The 12,783-nt window shown below is 32.4% G+C and overlaps 1 protein-coding gene across 9 annotated transcripts in view; it reads left to right on the forward strand.

The window, feature by feature from the left end:
- Nucleotides 1-12,783, forward strand: part of MIPOL1 (mirror-image polydactyly 1) — a 365,075-nt gene that overhangs the window by 299,077 nt on the left and 53,215 nt on the right. For all 9 annotated transcript variants that reach the window (XM_064365793.1, XM_012469139.3, XM_012469173.3 and 6 more), the window contains one exon: nt 7,148-7,378. In XM_064365793.1, coding sequence (XP_064221863.1) covers nt 7,148-7,378 — 231 coding nt within the window. The remainder of the gene's footprint in view (nt 1-7,147; nt 7,379-12,783) is intronic.

Below are 12,783 nucleotides of genomic sequence, written 5' to 3' on the forward strand. Positions count from 1 at the left end.
CAAGCGATTCACCTCAGCCTCCTAAGTAGCTGCGATTACAAGCACACACCACCATGCCCAGCTAATTTTTGTATTTTTAGTAAAGATGGGGTTTCACCATGTTGGCCAGGATGGTTTCGATCTCTTGACCTCGTGATCCGCCCACCTCGGCCTCCCAGAATGCTGGGATTACAGGCAAGAGCCACTGCTCCTGGCCATTAGATCTTTTATTATAGTTCACAGGTCCTTGAAACTCTGATAATTTTTCTCACTCTGTATCTCAGTTATTTGCACTGAATCATTTTTATTGTTTGGTCTTCCAGTTCTCTTACTCTTTCTCTGTCCCTTCAATTCTGCTATTGAGCCCATCCACTGGGCTTTTCATTTCAGTTATTATATTTTCAGTTCTAAAATTTCCACTTGTTTCTTAATTGCATCTTCTATTTCTCCCATCTCCTCAAAAGCAGAAGCCTCTTTTCTATTAAATTGGAACTTATAATTTTTTCATTTTAGTGATGCCCATAAAATTATATTTATGTGTTATATGATAAAACTCAAGATAAACTTTGTTGCCTATGAGCTATACAGTGGTATATAAACATAAGTGGCTTTGTGAGTATAATCTCCTATCACTCTGCATCTCACATCACTAAATTTATGAAGCACACAATACATTCTTAGATAATAAGGAACTAACTTTACATCAATTCCAGGTGCTATAGTATATTTAATAGTTAGATATTTTTGGCTGGGCACAGTGGTTCAGGCCTGTAATCCCAGCACTTTGGGAGGCCAAGGTGGTTGTATCACTTGAGGTCAGGAGTTCAAGACCAGCCTGTCCAACATGACGAAATTCCGTCTTTACCAAAAATACAAAAATTAGCTGGGGGGGGTGGTGTGTGCCTGTAGTCCCAGCTACTCAAAAGCCTGAGGTAGTAGAATTGCTTGAACGTTAGAGGCGAAGGTTGCAGTGAGTTGAGATCGTGCCACTGCACTCCACCGTGGGTGACAGAGCAAGACTGTCTCAAGAAAACTCCAAAACGTTAGATTATTTCTTAATACTTCTTTGGAATTATTTGTATAGATTGTTACATTTCTAGACATGAATTCAACAGATATTGTCACACCCAACTTATATTATTAAATGTAGCATCCAGAAGGCTTTAAAAAAATATTAATAAATATCTTGACAACTTGTCCAGTTTAAAATTCTTGAAATTTTAAGTTCAGTATTAATTGGCTTACTTTATAATTTAAAAAAACTATTTACTCTCTGAAGTTACTTTAGCAAGTTATTTTATTAAACTAAACCAACTACAGCAACAGTGTAAGCAAATCATTGGAGTTACTAGACTATCTCATTTGCAGATAAAATTTTCTCATCCACAGTCTTAGCCATTCTGAATATATTTTCTTTTATCTGTATGTCATTCAAAATTAAGACCTGTTATACTGGAGCATATGCTGATTTCCTTAAAAATAAGTGGGGAAGTCAACGATTTTCTTTTTTCAATTAAAAAAAGAGTTTTAAGATGGGATATTGCTATGTTGCTCAGACTGATCTAGAACTCCTAGACTCAAGCAATCCTCCTGTCTTGGCCTTTGACAGTGCTGATATTACAAGCATGAGCCACCATGCTCAGCCTCAACTATCTTCTTGAAAGGGTCTTAGCAAATTAATTGATGCAGTAAACCAGGAAACAAAAGTATACATTATCCTTTCAGAAATGTATTCTTAGGAAAAAGCAGCACAGACTTCTACACTTCATATTTGCTTTGGTTTTATTTATTTTAATTCAGTAAAACAAGCCTAACCTGCCCATTTTTTAAAAAAGAATGATTTAAGAAAGTTATCAGTAAGTGAATAAAGGTTAAGAAAGCTAGTTTCCTTCTCACAATTCATGAAAAACCTGTAGGAACAGGCAGTTGTTTTTCTCAGTAAAATGTTTATAAAATACCTGAGTATTGTATAAGATTTTGTACAAAGTTAGTTAGAGATAAGTAATTTCTTTTTAAAATTGTACAGTTATGAATGCTTATTCTTTGGCAGGTGTTGTGCCAGTTGCTTTCACACATGTAGATCACCTCATTTCATTCTCATATGAATTCCATGATATTTTTCTCATGGTTTTGGAGTTGAGAAAATTAATATTCAGTAGGTGTTTTTCCCAATGTCACTCAGAGCCAATAACAAGACTGCAATTTGAATCTATATCTTCTAAGTTCAACCCACCATCTCTTCATCTACACCAGTTCAGCATTGCTGACATAGTGGTCTGGATAATTCTCTGTTGTAGGAATCTATCTGCATTATAGGATGTTTAGCAGTATCTCTAGCTCCTATTCACTAAATGCTAATACCATCTCAGCCTCCCTGCCACCCCACTAGTTGTGACCAAAATATCTTCAGATGTTACAGAATATCCTCTGAGGAACAAAATTACTCCTGGTTAAGACCTACTGATCTACATTATTGTACCTCACCTCTAAATTTTAATCTAAAAATATTTATCCAGTTAAATAGCATATATAGAACACACTAATGATTGAACAATTACTGTAAAATAAATGAAACATAAACAGAGTAAGTGCATATTGTAGGATGACGAGTAAAATGATCTCCTGTAAGGACTTGACCAATACTTCATCATGGACACAAGAGAGGAAGTCAGGAAAAGTAGCATCAAAACTTGGTATAAATGGAAAAATACTAGTTGCAAGAATAAGCTGAATTCACATGTGACATTACAGTTAAGAGAGAGAGTTCAATGAGCAGCTGGGCAGACAATTTGAAGAGAATGTAAGTATCTGCAAGCAAAACATCTAAGTGGCTCATAAACCTGATAATTCCAAGTTATATTTAGCTGAGGTGGCATGGAGAGTCAGGGACCAGGAAAATAGTCAGGGCCACAGACATAAGGTAATAGACCAGGAAACATTGAAACCAAGGCAGAAGCCACATCAGAAAAGATTTCTATTACATGGTACTCACTGGAGTGATATGCGTTAAGGACATTTTCTACCTTGGCCTGCCATTGGACTCATTGTGGTGAGCAGCATAGGAGACAGTGTACAGGCTTATTTGATGTTAATTAGAAATATGATCATATTAAATATTAGTAAGTAAAAATATTTTTAAAGTTTTACTTTCTACACTAAATTATAAACAATAAATTTATAAAGAATTATATAATTTTAAAACTGGAAGAGTGAATTTAAACTTTGCTTATGTTATTACATCATTAACTTCCTGGTTAACAGAAATAGTTACCATCCTATGTGGATACTGTGTAAGCTGCACTATTTGATTACTTGATTTCGAATTTCTGAGAGTGATTCAGTGACTCTTCTGTTGTTATTTCATCATTTATGCCTACCGTAACCTAAAATATATTCCCATATAATTTAAGTGCCATTGAGTTATAATACTACTACTATGCTGAAAATGCATCTAAAAATTAGTAACTTTGGAAGAGGGTAAATGTAATATGTCTTTGTGAAGAAAGCTAAACGAGGAGGCTCTGTTGTCAATTTAAAGAAGACCATTCTGAAGACGGAGTACCAAAGCAAAAATTGTGCTTCAATGATTACAGATTTATAAATGCTTGAAACATAGCTCTCTTTCTTCACCTTTATTCCTACTGGAAAATTTCCTTAGAATTATAAACATTTTGATTTATTAAAGTTCTTAAGGAATGTATTCCTCCCATAAAATAAAATTACTCTATATAAATGAAGTATTCATATTTTAGAATTGGGAAGAAAACCACAAGATGAATTGGAAAAAAACTACAAATTTTAAGTTCTGAGAAGGAAGAGTAGGATCTATGAGACAGACTAACAAAGAGAAACATCATGCTTTAGATTGAAGAGTCACCTAGGTGTATCTAAGAAAGTGATATTTTTGCTTTGACTTACTAGAGGAGCAGGACTTTGTTAGGTAGAAGCATGGATGGAAAGGCATTCCAAACAAATACCTTCAGCAGAAAATACTTGACATACTTGAAAATCTGAATGCCAAGCTAAAAGGTGAGGAAGAAGAGAGAGGTCAGTCATGCAGGGCTTTATAGACCACAGCAAGTATAGAAGAGGGTTCCAGTGCAGAGAGAAAGACTGTGGGTTCACAATCTAGCTCTGCTACATATATTAAATTACTTGCCTCTCTTTGTTTCCATTTCTTTATCAGTAAAATAGGAATATTAAATAGGACTTCTCATGCAAGTTGTGAGTTTCAGTGAGTTAAAATATAGCATTTATTATTTTTAGAGATTGTTTTCTGAATGCAAAGAAATGCTATTGCAGGATTTTAAGTGACATACCTTCTTTATCTTTTTAAAATGATCATGTCCCTTGTTTGGGAAAGTCTTGATGGTAATTGACAGGTTTCCAACTCATTTTGAATAAGTAGCTTTTGAACTTGCAGGTACGATCTGAACATGTCCATCTGAGAAAAAAATCAAAATCAAGTATAAATTTGCCCCCTAAAAATTAAATGTTAGAAGATAGGAAGTCAGAAGTGATTAGGAAATTAAATCAGGATGCCCATAATTTTAATAATGGTGAGATTTTTAAAACTGAATCATTGATTCTTAATATGTAATTGGTTACAATATAGTGGTTACTACTTTAGGCATGATAGGCAAACGCAGAATTCCGAAACTAAGCTGTCTCACTGAGTTTTAAACTAGGCCATATATGTAAAGTTAAAATATAAGGGAATGGAGTAGGCTAAGATCTTTTAAACGGTTTATGAAAAGCATTGCCATTAAAGAAACAATGATAAATTGAACTTTATTTAATTTGAGAACTTACCTTCATCAAAAGACAGCATTAAGAGTCAGGCATGGTGGCATGTGCCTGTAGTCCCAGCTACTCAGGATGCTGAGGCAGGAGGACTGTTTGAGCCCAGAAGCTCAAGGTCAGCCTGGGAAACATAGTGAGACCTTGTCTCAATCAATCAATCAATCAATACACACATACATAAGACAATATTAAGAGAATGCAATATCACTGCATCCATATTACAATAACTAAAAAAAGCACTTGACAGTGCCATTCTGAGGGAGAATGTAAAGCAACTGAAACTCATATTTTGCTGATGGAAGTATAAATTGGTACAACTAATATGGAAGACTATTAGCAGCATCTAAATCTAAATCAGAATCTATTATCAGCAGTACAAAGTCTGAAAATAACGCATGCTCTATGGAGAAATTCTACTTTAGACATAAATACCTAGGTCCCTCAAAAGACATATACAAGAATATTCATAGCAACAACAGTGGAATTGTTAAATAAGTTATGGCATATGTATGTAACAGAATATTTTACAGCAATAAAAAGCAATGAATTATATGCTATAGCAAGATGAACCACACATACCAATTGTTGAGGAAAACAAGCCAGACAAAAAGTTTAAAACTAGGTAATTCACATCTTGATAAAGGTTGGATTAGTAATTAGCTTTTGGGGTGGGGGAAAAATGGGAGTGAACACTGGGGGGTCTTCTAGATTTCTGCGTTTGTTCTGTATTTTGTTCTTCACATTTTTTCAAGCTGAATACTCTGTATATATGCACTTTGTGTAATTTAAAATGTAATTAACAATTAAAATATAACTAATAATGTTTTAAATGTAAAGAATATAAACAAGCATCTTTGTTAAGGCTTTGCTTTTAGTTTGTTTTTCATTTCTTTCTTTCTTGTGTCTTTAAAGGAGCTAAAGAGAATGAGCTAAAGAAAATTGGAACTTGGAACAGGCAAGATACAGAAAGTGAGAGGACAGAAAAAGGAAAATGGGCAAGAGATAGTCTTTAGGCATATGGGTTGGTAGAAAGAACTGAGAAAAAATGAAATAGGGTCAGTTAGATTAATAACAATGTGAAAACCATGGAAAAAGATACTTTTTGCACTCTACCAATGTGGCACTACACACCATTCTAATTATCTATGTAGTAACCAGTTGACCAGGACTTAGTAACAGTCTGTATTCTTAGGAAATAATTTGAATCCTGAAATGATTTCATTTGGTATGCTGACTGTCCTTGTTTCATGTCCATCCTAGTTCTATGGGATGCTTTCTCCAAAATAAGTATATTGTAGAGGCTTATAGGTAACTTAAACTAAAAGAAGAAAAGTATAATTAGTTTGAACAGTTTTAAACAAAGTATCAGACTAGATATTAGGACAGTGCCAAAGTTCATTGACTAGCTTTTTGCAAGTTTAATAATAACGTTGCTTTCTTTCACATTATCAATCTATATCACATAGTTAAGTTGTTTTACTTCAAATGTCTCCAATCGACATTTCCTTTGTATGCATATACTGAAATGATATTTAATAAAAAAGAACATCTCCTGTGTGGATTTTAAATTTATCTTATTAAATATTTATATTTTCAAAATGTCTTTATTTAATTGAGTGAGGTGCTTGGTGCCATTTCAAAATAACCTCAGGTGGTAGGTGTAATGACATATCAAAGCTTTGACCTTTAGCATTTTAGGATTCTATTTGTCTGCATTTTCTTCTGCATTTATTTAGTCTTAGTTTATATGCTATTTCTCTGTATAACTTAATGAGTAGATGTATTCGTTATAAGATTCATTAGCCAAATATATATATATACACACACATGTATATATGAATATATATTATTTCTGTGCAATCTATTTTAAATTATTTTATATCTCAACTGTGACAAGGAGAAAATGCTGCGTAGGAGGCTGGTCAGTATTTGCATAAGCCTCATCCATTCTCTTTAAGTGCTTAGCAGAATAGACCCTCGATCTCTTAAACCAATGCCATTCTTTTCTTACTTCTTTTAGCTTATTATATTATTGTATTTGCCTAGAGATACCTTATTTTCTAGTTCTCTGCTATCCCTTTAAAAGAAAATTGAATGTAATATTTACACTGATATAATTAATTAACATCTGGCAGCATCTTTTTGTATGCTTTGGTAGCATAGTCATTTATCTGGGTAGCTTTCAGCCTAGAAGGAGAGAAATTATCAATTAAAATATTGTGACATAAAAATTATTTTCATTTGCTCATTTAAGTATTTATTGATTTTTAGAACTAGAGAGTCTAAATGGAGGTTTTTGTTAAATAGCTCATTGATCACTCAGTCTACATTACTTATCTTTAAATTTTGTTTTAATTTCTCTCAGTTTACACAAATCTTTATCTCAAGAAGAAAATCTGAAGGATCAGTTTAACTACACCCTTAGTACATATGAAGAAGCTTTAAAAAACAGAGAGAACATTGTTTCCATCACTCAACAACAAAATGAGGAACTGGCTACCCAACTGCAACAAGCTCTGACAGAGCGAGCAAATATGGAATTACAACTTCAGCATGCCATAGAGGCCTCCCAAGTGGCCAATGAAAAAGTTCAAAAGTAAGTAAAATGATCTTGTAATACTTCAAACACATGAAACAAAACAAAACAAAATAACACTTTCTTTTGGGAACCAAACATTTATTGATCATGTTAATAGTTTAAGACAAAAGTAGACTGAACCAAATGAACCTTTTTAGATTGGATACCATATGTCGTATTTGGGGTCAAAAAGTTATTTTCTTGGGAATCATTGTTACCGTGTAGGGCAAACCATTTTTATTTAATAACTGATTATCAGTTCATGGAGACCATACTATTTAAATTATTTCACAGTCCCGAGTTAATAGGCAAAGTTATTAGCAAGGGGAAGAGGCAGTCAAGTTACCACCTGAACTCATTTAGCTTTACAGTAATCCTGCTTGAGTTGAGATCATCTGTGATATTGCAGTCTGAGACTTGTAGATGCATAAAATCCAGTAGGGTGAAATTAATTTTCTTGTGTTGTTCTTCTGAAGTATCCAATACTGCTTTTCACAGTGCATAATTATATTTGTTTATTTTAAATAATCTTTGCATTTTTATTAAAATTTAAATAAAGCTGAATAATCTGTCAATCCTTTTGACAGCTAGCAAAATGTTAACAAATAGCTTATCAGGCAAAGAAGTCACTTATTAATTTATTGGACTTGAATATTGTAGCAGAATTTTCTGAGACAGCTTTATGTAATAGAACCACTGTAATAGAATACATAGAATACATGTAATAGAACACATTTTAACCTTCTTTATGTATTATTAACAGCATTACAGCTTTCATATATCTTAGTCACCTCCAATTTCTAAGATATATCTTTTTTCTTAACAATTTGTTTTGTCAGTTTTACACTATGAAGTAGTGCTTACTTCAAGGTTTCTTACTTCCCACTACTTCTTATTTGAAAATGTCATCTCAATCATTTCCTCAATATCCCTGAAATTATATTTTGATTAATAGTCAAAGTAATATAAATCAGTAGTCAAGACTGTTTTAAAACAGAATTGTGCATTTTAATCTTTACTGCCAGTGTACCTGGAAACCTTTGATTTATGTGTATTATATGTATTTATAAGTTAAAAGATTGGGTTTATATTCAGTCAGAAACTATATCCAGTTATTCACAATGTACATTAATATTCTAAGAACACTGTGATGTATATAAGTAGATATCATTTCTTTGTAAATCACAATCAGTAACTTTTGACAGTCAGTATCTGATTTAGCTCTGTTTGCTTCAAGTCTACAAATAATTACAAATTTCAAAGTTTTCTTTATATATGACCCTTTAATTTCCATACATGATCAAAACAGTGGTTCCCACAGACCAATTCGAATTTCAAAAATCTTTGCAAGTGTTATAAACCTTTTATCTTTTAGATCTCATCAACTATAATCATCATTTCATTAAAGAAATCATTTTATACACCAAGAAGTAGAAGTAACATAATCTCAGATAATGGTTTAAATTAAATAACTTTAACTCTGACAAATTCAGTATCTCTTCCTTATTTTGTGCATTTAACCACAGACAGTTCGAAACTTTTTAATGGAATGGCACTAATCCATGGATCAGCATTTAAGTACAACTATGTCATTTATAAGAATTAAATGTTAAATCTCTTATTCTTCTGATTTCCAACAATAAGACCTAGATGAAATATTATAGGGTTTTCCTTTTCATATTTGATCCACTGTATTTCATATTTAATTGCCACCAATTGGGCAAAGTGTATCTTCATGAGGATATTAGCCTATTTTATTGAGTTTAAGAGAAATGTTATCCTCTTAAAGGAAACCAACTTATAAGACTTTGTTAGATGGTATTAGTAGACTCTCTAAACATCCGAAGTCACTATTATTAGCTAATATGTTTAAAAGTTCTTTGAAAATATATCAGTATTCCTGGAAATTTAAAATTTAAATTAAAAGGGTTTCTTCACAAATTTCCCTTCACAATGAAATTTCTTGAGTAACTTTCCCCTTTTCCCTTCACAATCAAATTTCTTGAATAACTGATCTATATTCACACTTACTGTCTCTAAGTTTTCAATTCCCATTTACTCCTCTGCTACTCAGAACACTATGGCTAGCTCATATACTTAAATTGTTCTTCTTAGGATCACCAGTAATTTTCTAACTACTAAATTCAATAGCTCATTTTTAACTATATTTTTATTATACAATGAATATATATTTATGGTAAAAATAAATAAAGAACCTCATATATCTTCAGCAATATAACATAGTGGTTTAAAAGCTCAGTCTTTGGATTCAGAATGTATAGGTATGTGAACCTGAACATAAAACACTATGCTAATGTGGAAAATAATACATCTATCTCATAACATTGCCATGATAATTTGATGAGCTAATACATGTAATGCTTTCAGAACAATCTGTATTACATAATTCCTCCTTCTCTTGGCATTTTACTCCATTATACTATTTCATTCCTCAGATGAGCTCTGCCTTTTCAGGACCAAATGCCTTTGTGTATATTGGTCCCTCTGCTCACATAATGTTATTTTAGGATTTTTCTTTTAAGGTTAGCAAGCATCCAATAACAAATACAGTCACTTTTAGAATACTTATCCTACTTCAACTCTCATCATTTAGTACTGTTCATCATTCCTTCTTGAAGTCTTTTCTTTTCTTAGATTCTGTAGCACCTTTTTTTTTCTACCTTTACGACTTCTCTGACTGTTCCTACTCCATTTCTTTCAGGGAATACATCTCCCAGATATCCGAAAATAATGGTTTCTTAAAGATTTTATTTTTCTTCTACCTCTGCACAGTTCCCAGGAATGTCATCTATTTCCTTCAGCTTCAACTACTACTTATTAGCCAAATAACTTCCAAATACTTGTCTTAGCACTCACCTATCCCCTGAGATCCAGTTTCAGATTTCCAAAAGTCTTTACTCTTCACTCTCCTGAAAATAAAGTCCTGCCCATTCTCCTGTATTTTCTGCCTCAATTAATGGACTTCAGTAATTCCACTCTGTCCTTGTTTCCTCACTCTTTTTTGCCTTTCACATTCACTTTGCCACAAATCTTTGTTTTGTCTGCTGCCTAAGTGTCTCGTGATTCTCCCTACCTTACACTCTCTTGGTAATTGCATTCATTCATTCAGGCCCTCATCATCACTCATCTAGACTATTGGAATAATCATAAAACTAGTTGACCTGCATTAGGTCTTTCATATTTGTCCTCCTCACTGCCACCAATTAATCTTTCTAAAATGTTATTTGTATTATTTACCTGTTTAAAATTTTTCAGGGTCTCTTCATTCCCTACAAGTTAAATGATTTAACATGACATATGAGGCCTATCGCTTGCCTTCTCCCATTGTTCTAGTATAATATTCTCCCACAACACAACCACAACCTCTTTGCACGTGTTATTTCTTCTTCTTAGAATATATTTCTCCCTTTTTATTGCCTGGCCAAATTTTTGTTACTTCTGAAAGTCCAGTCCAAATGTCACCTCAAAATAAAGCCTTAACTGACTTTTTCCAGTTAATAATTTCTTTATTTTCTCTTTCTTTAATGTTTTCAAAGTATTTAATCCATACCTTTACTAATCATCTAGGATCTAGGATATCTATCTATATACATATATGTGTATGTATATATACATACATATCACTCTTTGAAGTGTCAGGGGAGTCACCATAGTGTCACACAGGATCCTTAGCATAAAGCAAACATACTTTCCACAAACTCAGCTACTTAATCTGTTTACAGGTTGAATTATAGAACAGGATAGATGACTCTGGGTGCTGGGAAGAGGAACAGAGCTCATTTCTACATTTTCTCAATTTAAAAAAAAATCTACATATATGTACATCTATAGTACAAATACATATATACATACATATATAGTTTATATATGTATATACACACATATAGTTTATATATATTTATATACACATATATAGTTTATATATGTATATATAATGTACACATACATAACATATATAATATATACACACATATGTATGTTATTTATATACACATATATAGTTTATATACACATATAACATATATGTGTACATATACTTTATATATAATTTATATGTATATATAAACTATATATGTGTATATAAATAACATATATGTTATTTATATAATTAACATATATAAAAATTTATATATGTTATTTATATAATTATTTAAATATTTAAATATTTATATAAATAACATATATTTATATATGTGTATATAAATAACATGTTTATATATATAAATGTGTATATATATAACATATATATAAACTATATGTGTTTATATATGTCACTTGCCTTCTCCCATTGTTCTAGTATCATATTCTCCCATATATTATATATGTGTCTAAACACATGTATATAATATATATAAAAAGTATATGTGTCTATACATATATAAATATGATACCTATATATCACATACATATATAAACCTATATATACATACTATATAAACTACATATATGTGTATATATACATATAAATTATGCATATATATGGCATATGTATATATGCACACACATACATATACTTGTGTGTGTGTATGTAGTTTTGTTTTGGTTTTGGTGGTTTTTTTGAGACAGGGTATCACTCCGTCACCTAGACTGGAGTACAGTGGCACAATCATGCACAATCATGGCTCACTGCAACTTCAGCCTCCCCAGTAGCTGGGACCATAGGTATGCGCCACTACACCTGGCAAATATTTTTGGGATTTTTTTTTTGTTCATTTTTTTTTTGTTGTTTATTTTTTTGGTTTTGGTAGAGATGGGTTTTTGTCATGTTTCCCAGGCTGATCTCAAAACTCCTGGGCTGAAGCAATCTGCCCACCTCGGCCTCCCAAAGTGCTGGGATTACAGGTGTGAGCCACTGTGCCAGGCCTAGGTGATGTATTTTGTATATCTATTTTCTGTCTTCTGCACTCTCTCCCAGATCCCCTAAGACACAGATTGTGTTCTATTCATCTGTGTTTCCCCATCTCTTCTAAAAATTCATGCAGAAACCTGCTGTGAAGTAAGTATTCTGTAAATGCTATGAACATATCAACTACAACAATTTAATAGTTTGAGAGAGTAACAGCATAAAGTAAAAGCAGGTCAAGTTAGAGATATGCAGGAAAATTTCAGATATGCTCCACTCTACTTTAGGCCCACAATAAATACTTTTTAGGCACAGAGTTTACCAGTTGTATAGAAAAGTATGACTTCTATGGCTGGTTTTTCCCTCCCTCCCCTCACTGCTACCACCACACCTTTCACTCTGAGGAGCTGGCAGCACTTATTCCTGTTGATCAGATTTTAACCACCCACTTCCATCAAATTTAATTACATTTAGAAGACCAGAAATCATTAGTAGTAGTAGAGACTATCTACTATTGCTAACCATAGAATTTTAAATTTATTTTCTTTCAGAGTCATAA

This window comes from Aotus nancymaae, unplaced genomic scaffold, assembly GCF_030222135.1.
Source record: "Aotus nancymaae isolate 86718 unplaced genomic scaffold, 86718_ANA_hifiasm-v0.15.2.pri h1tg000062l, whole genome shotgun sequence".
Taxonomy (NCBI): Eukaryota; Metazoa; Chordata; class Mammalia; order Primates; family Aotidae; genus Aotus; species Aotus nancymaae.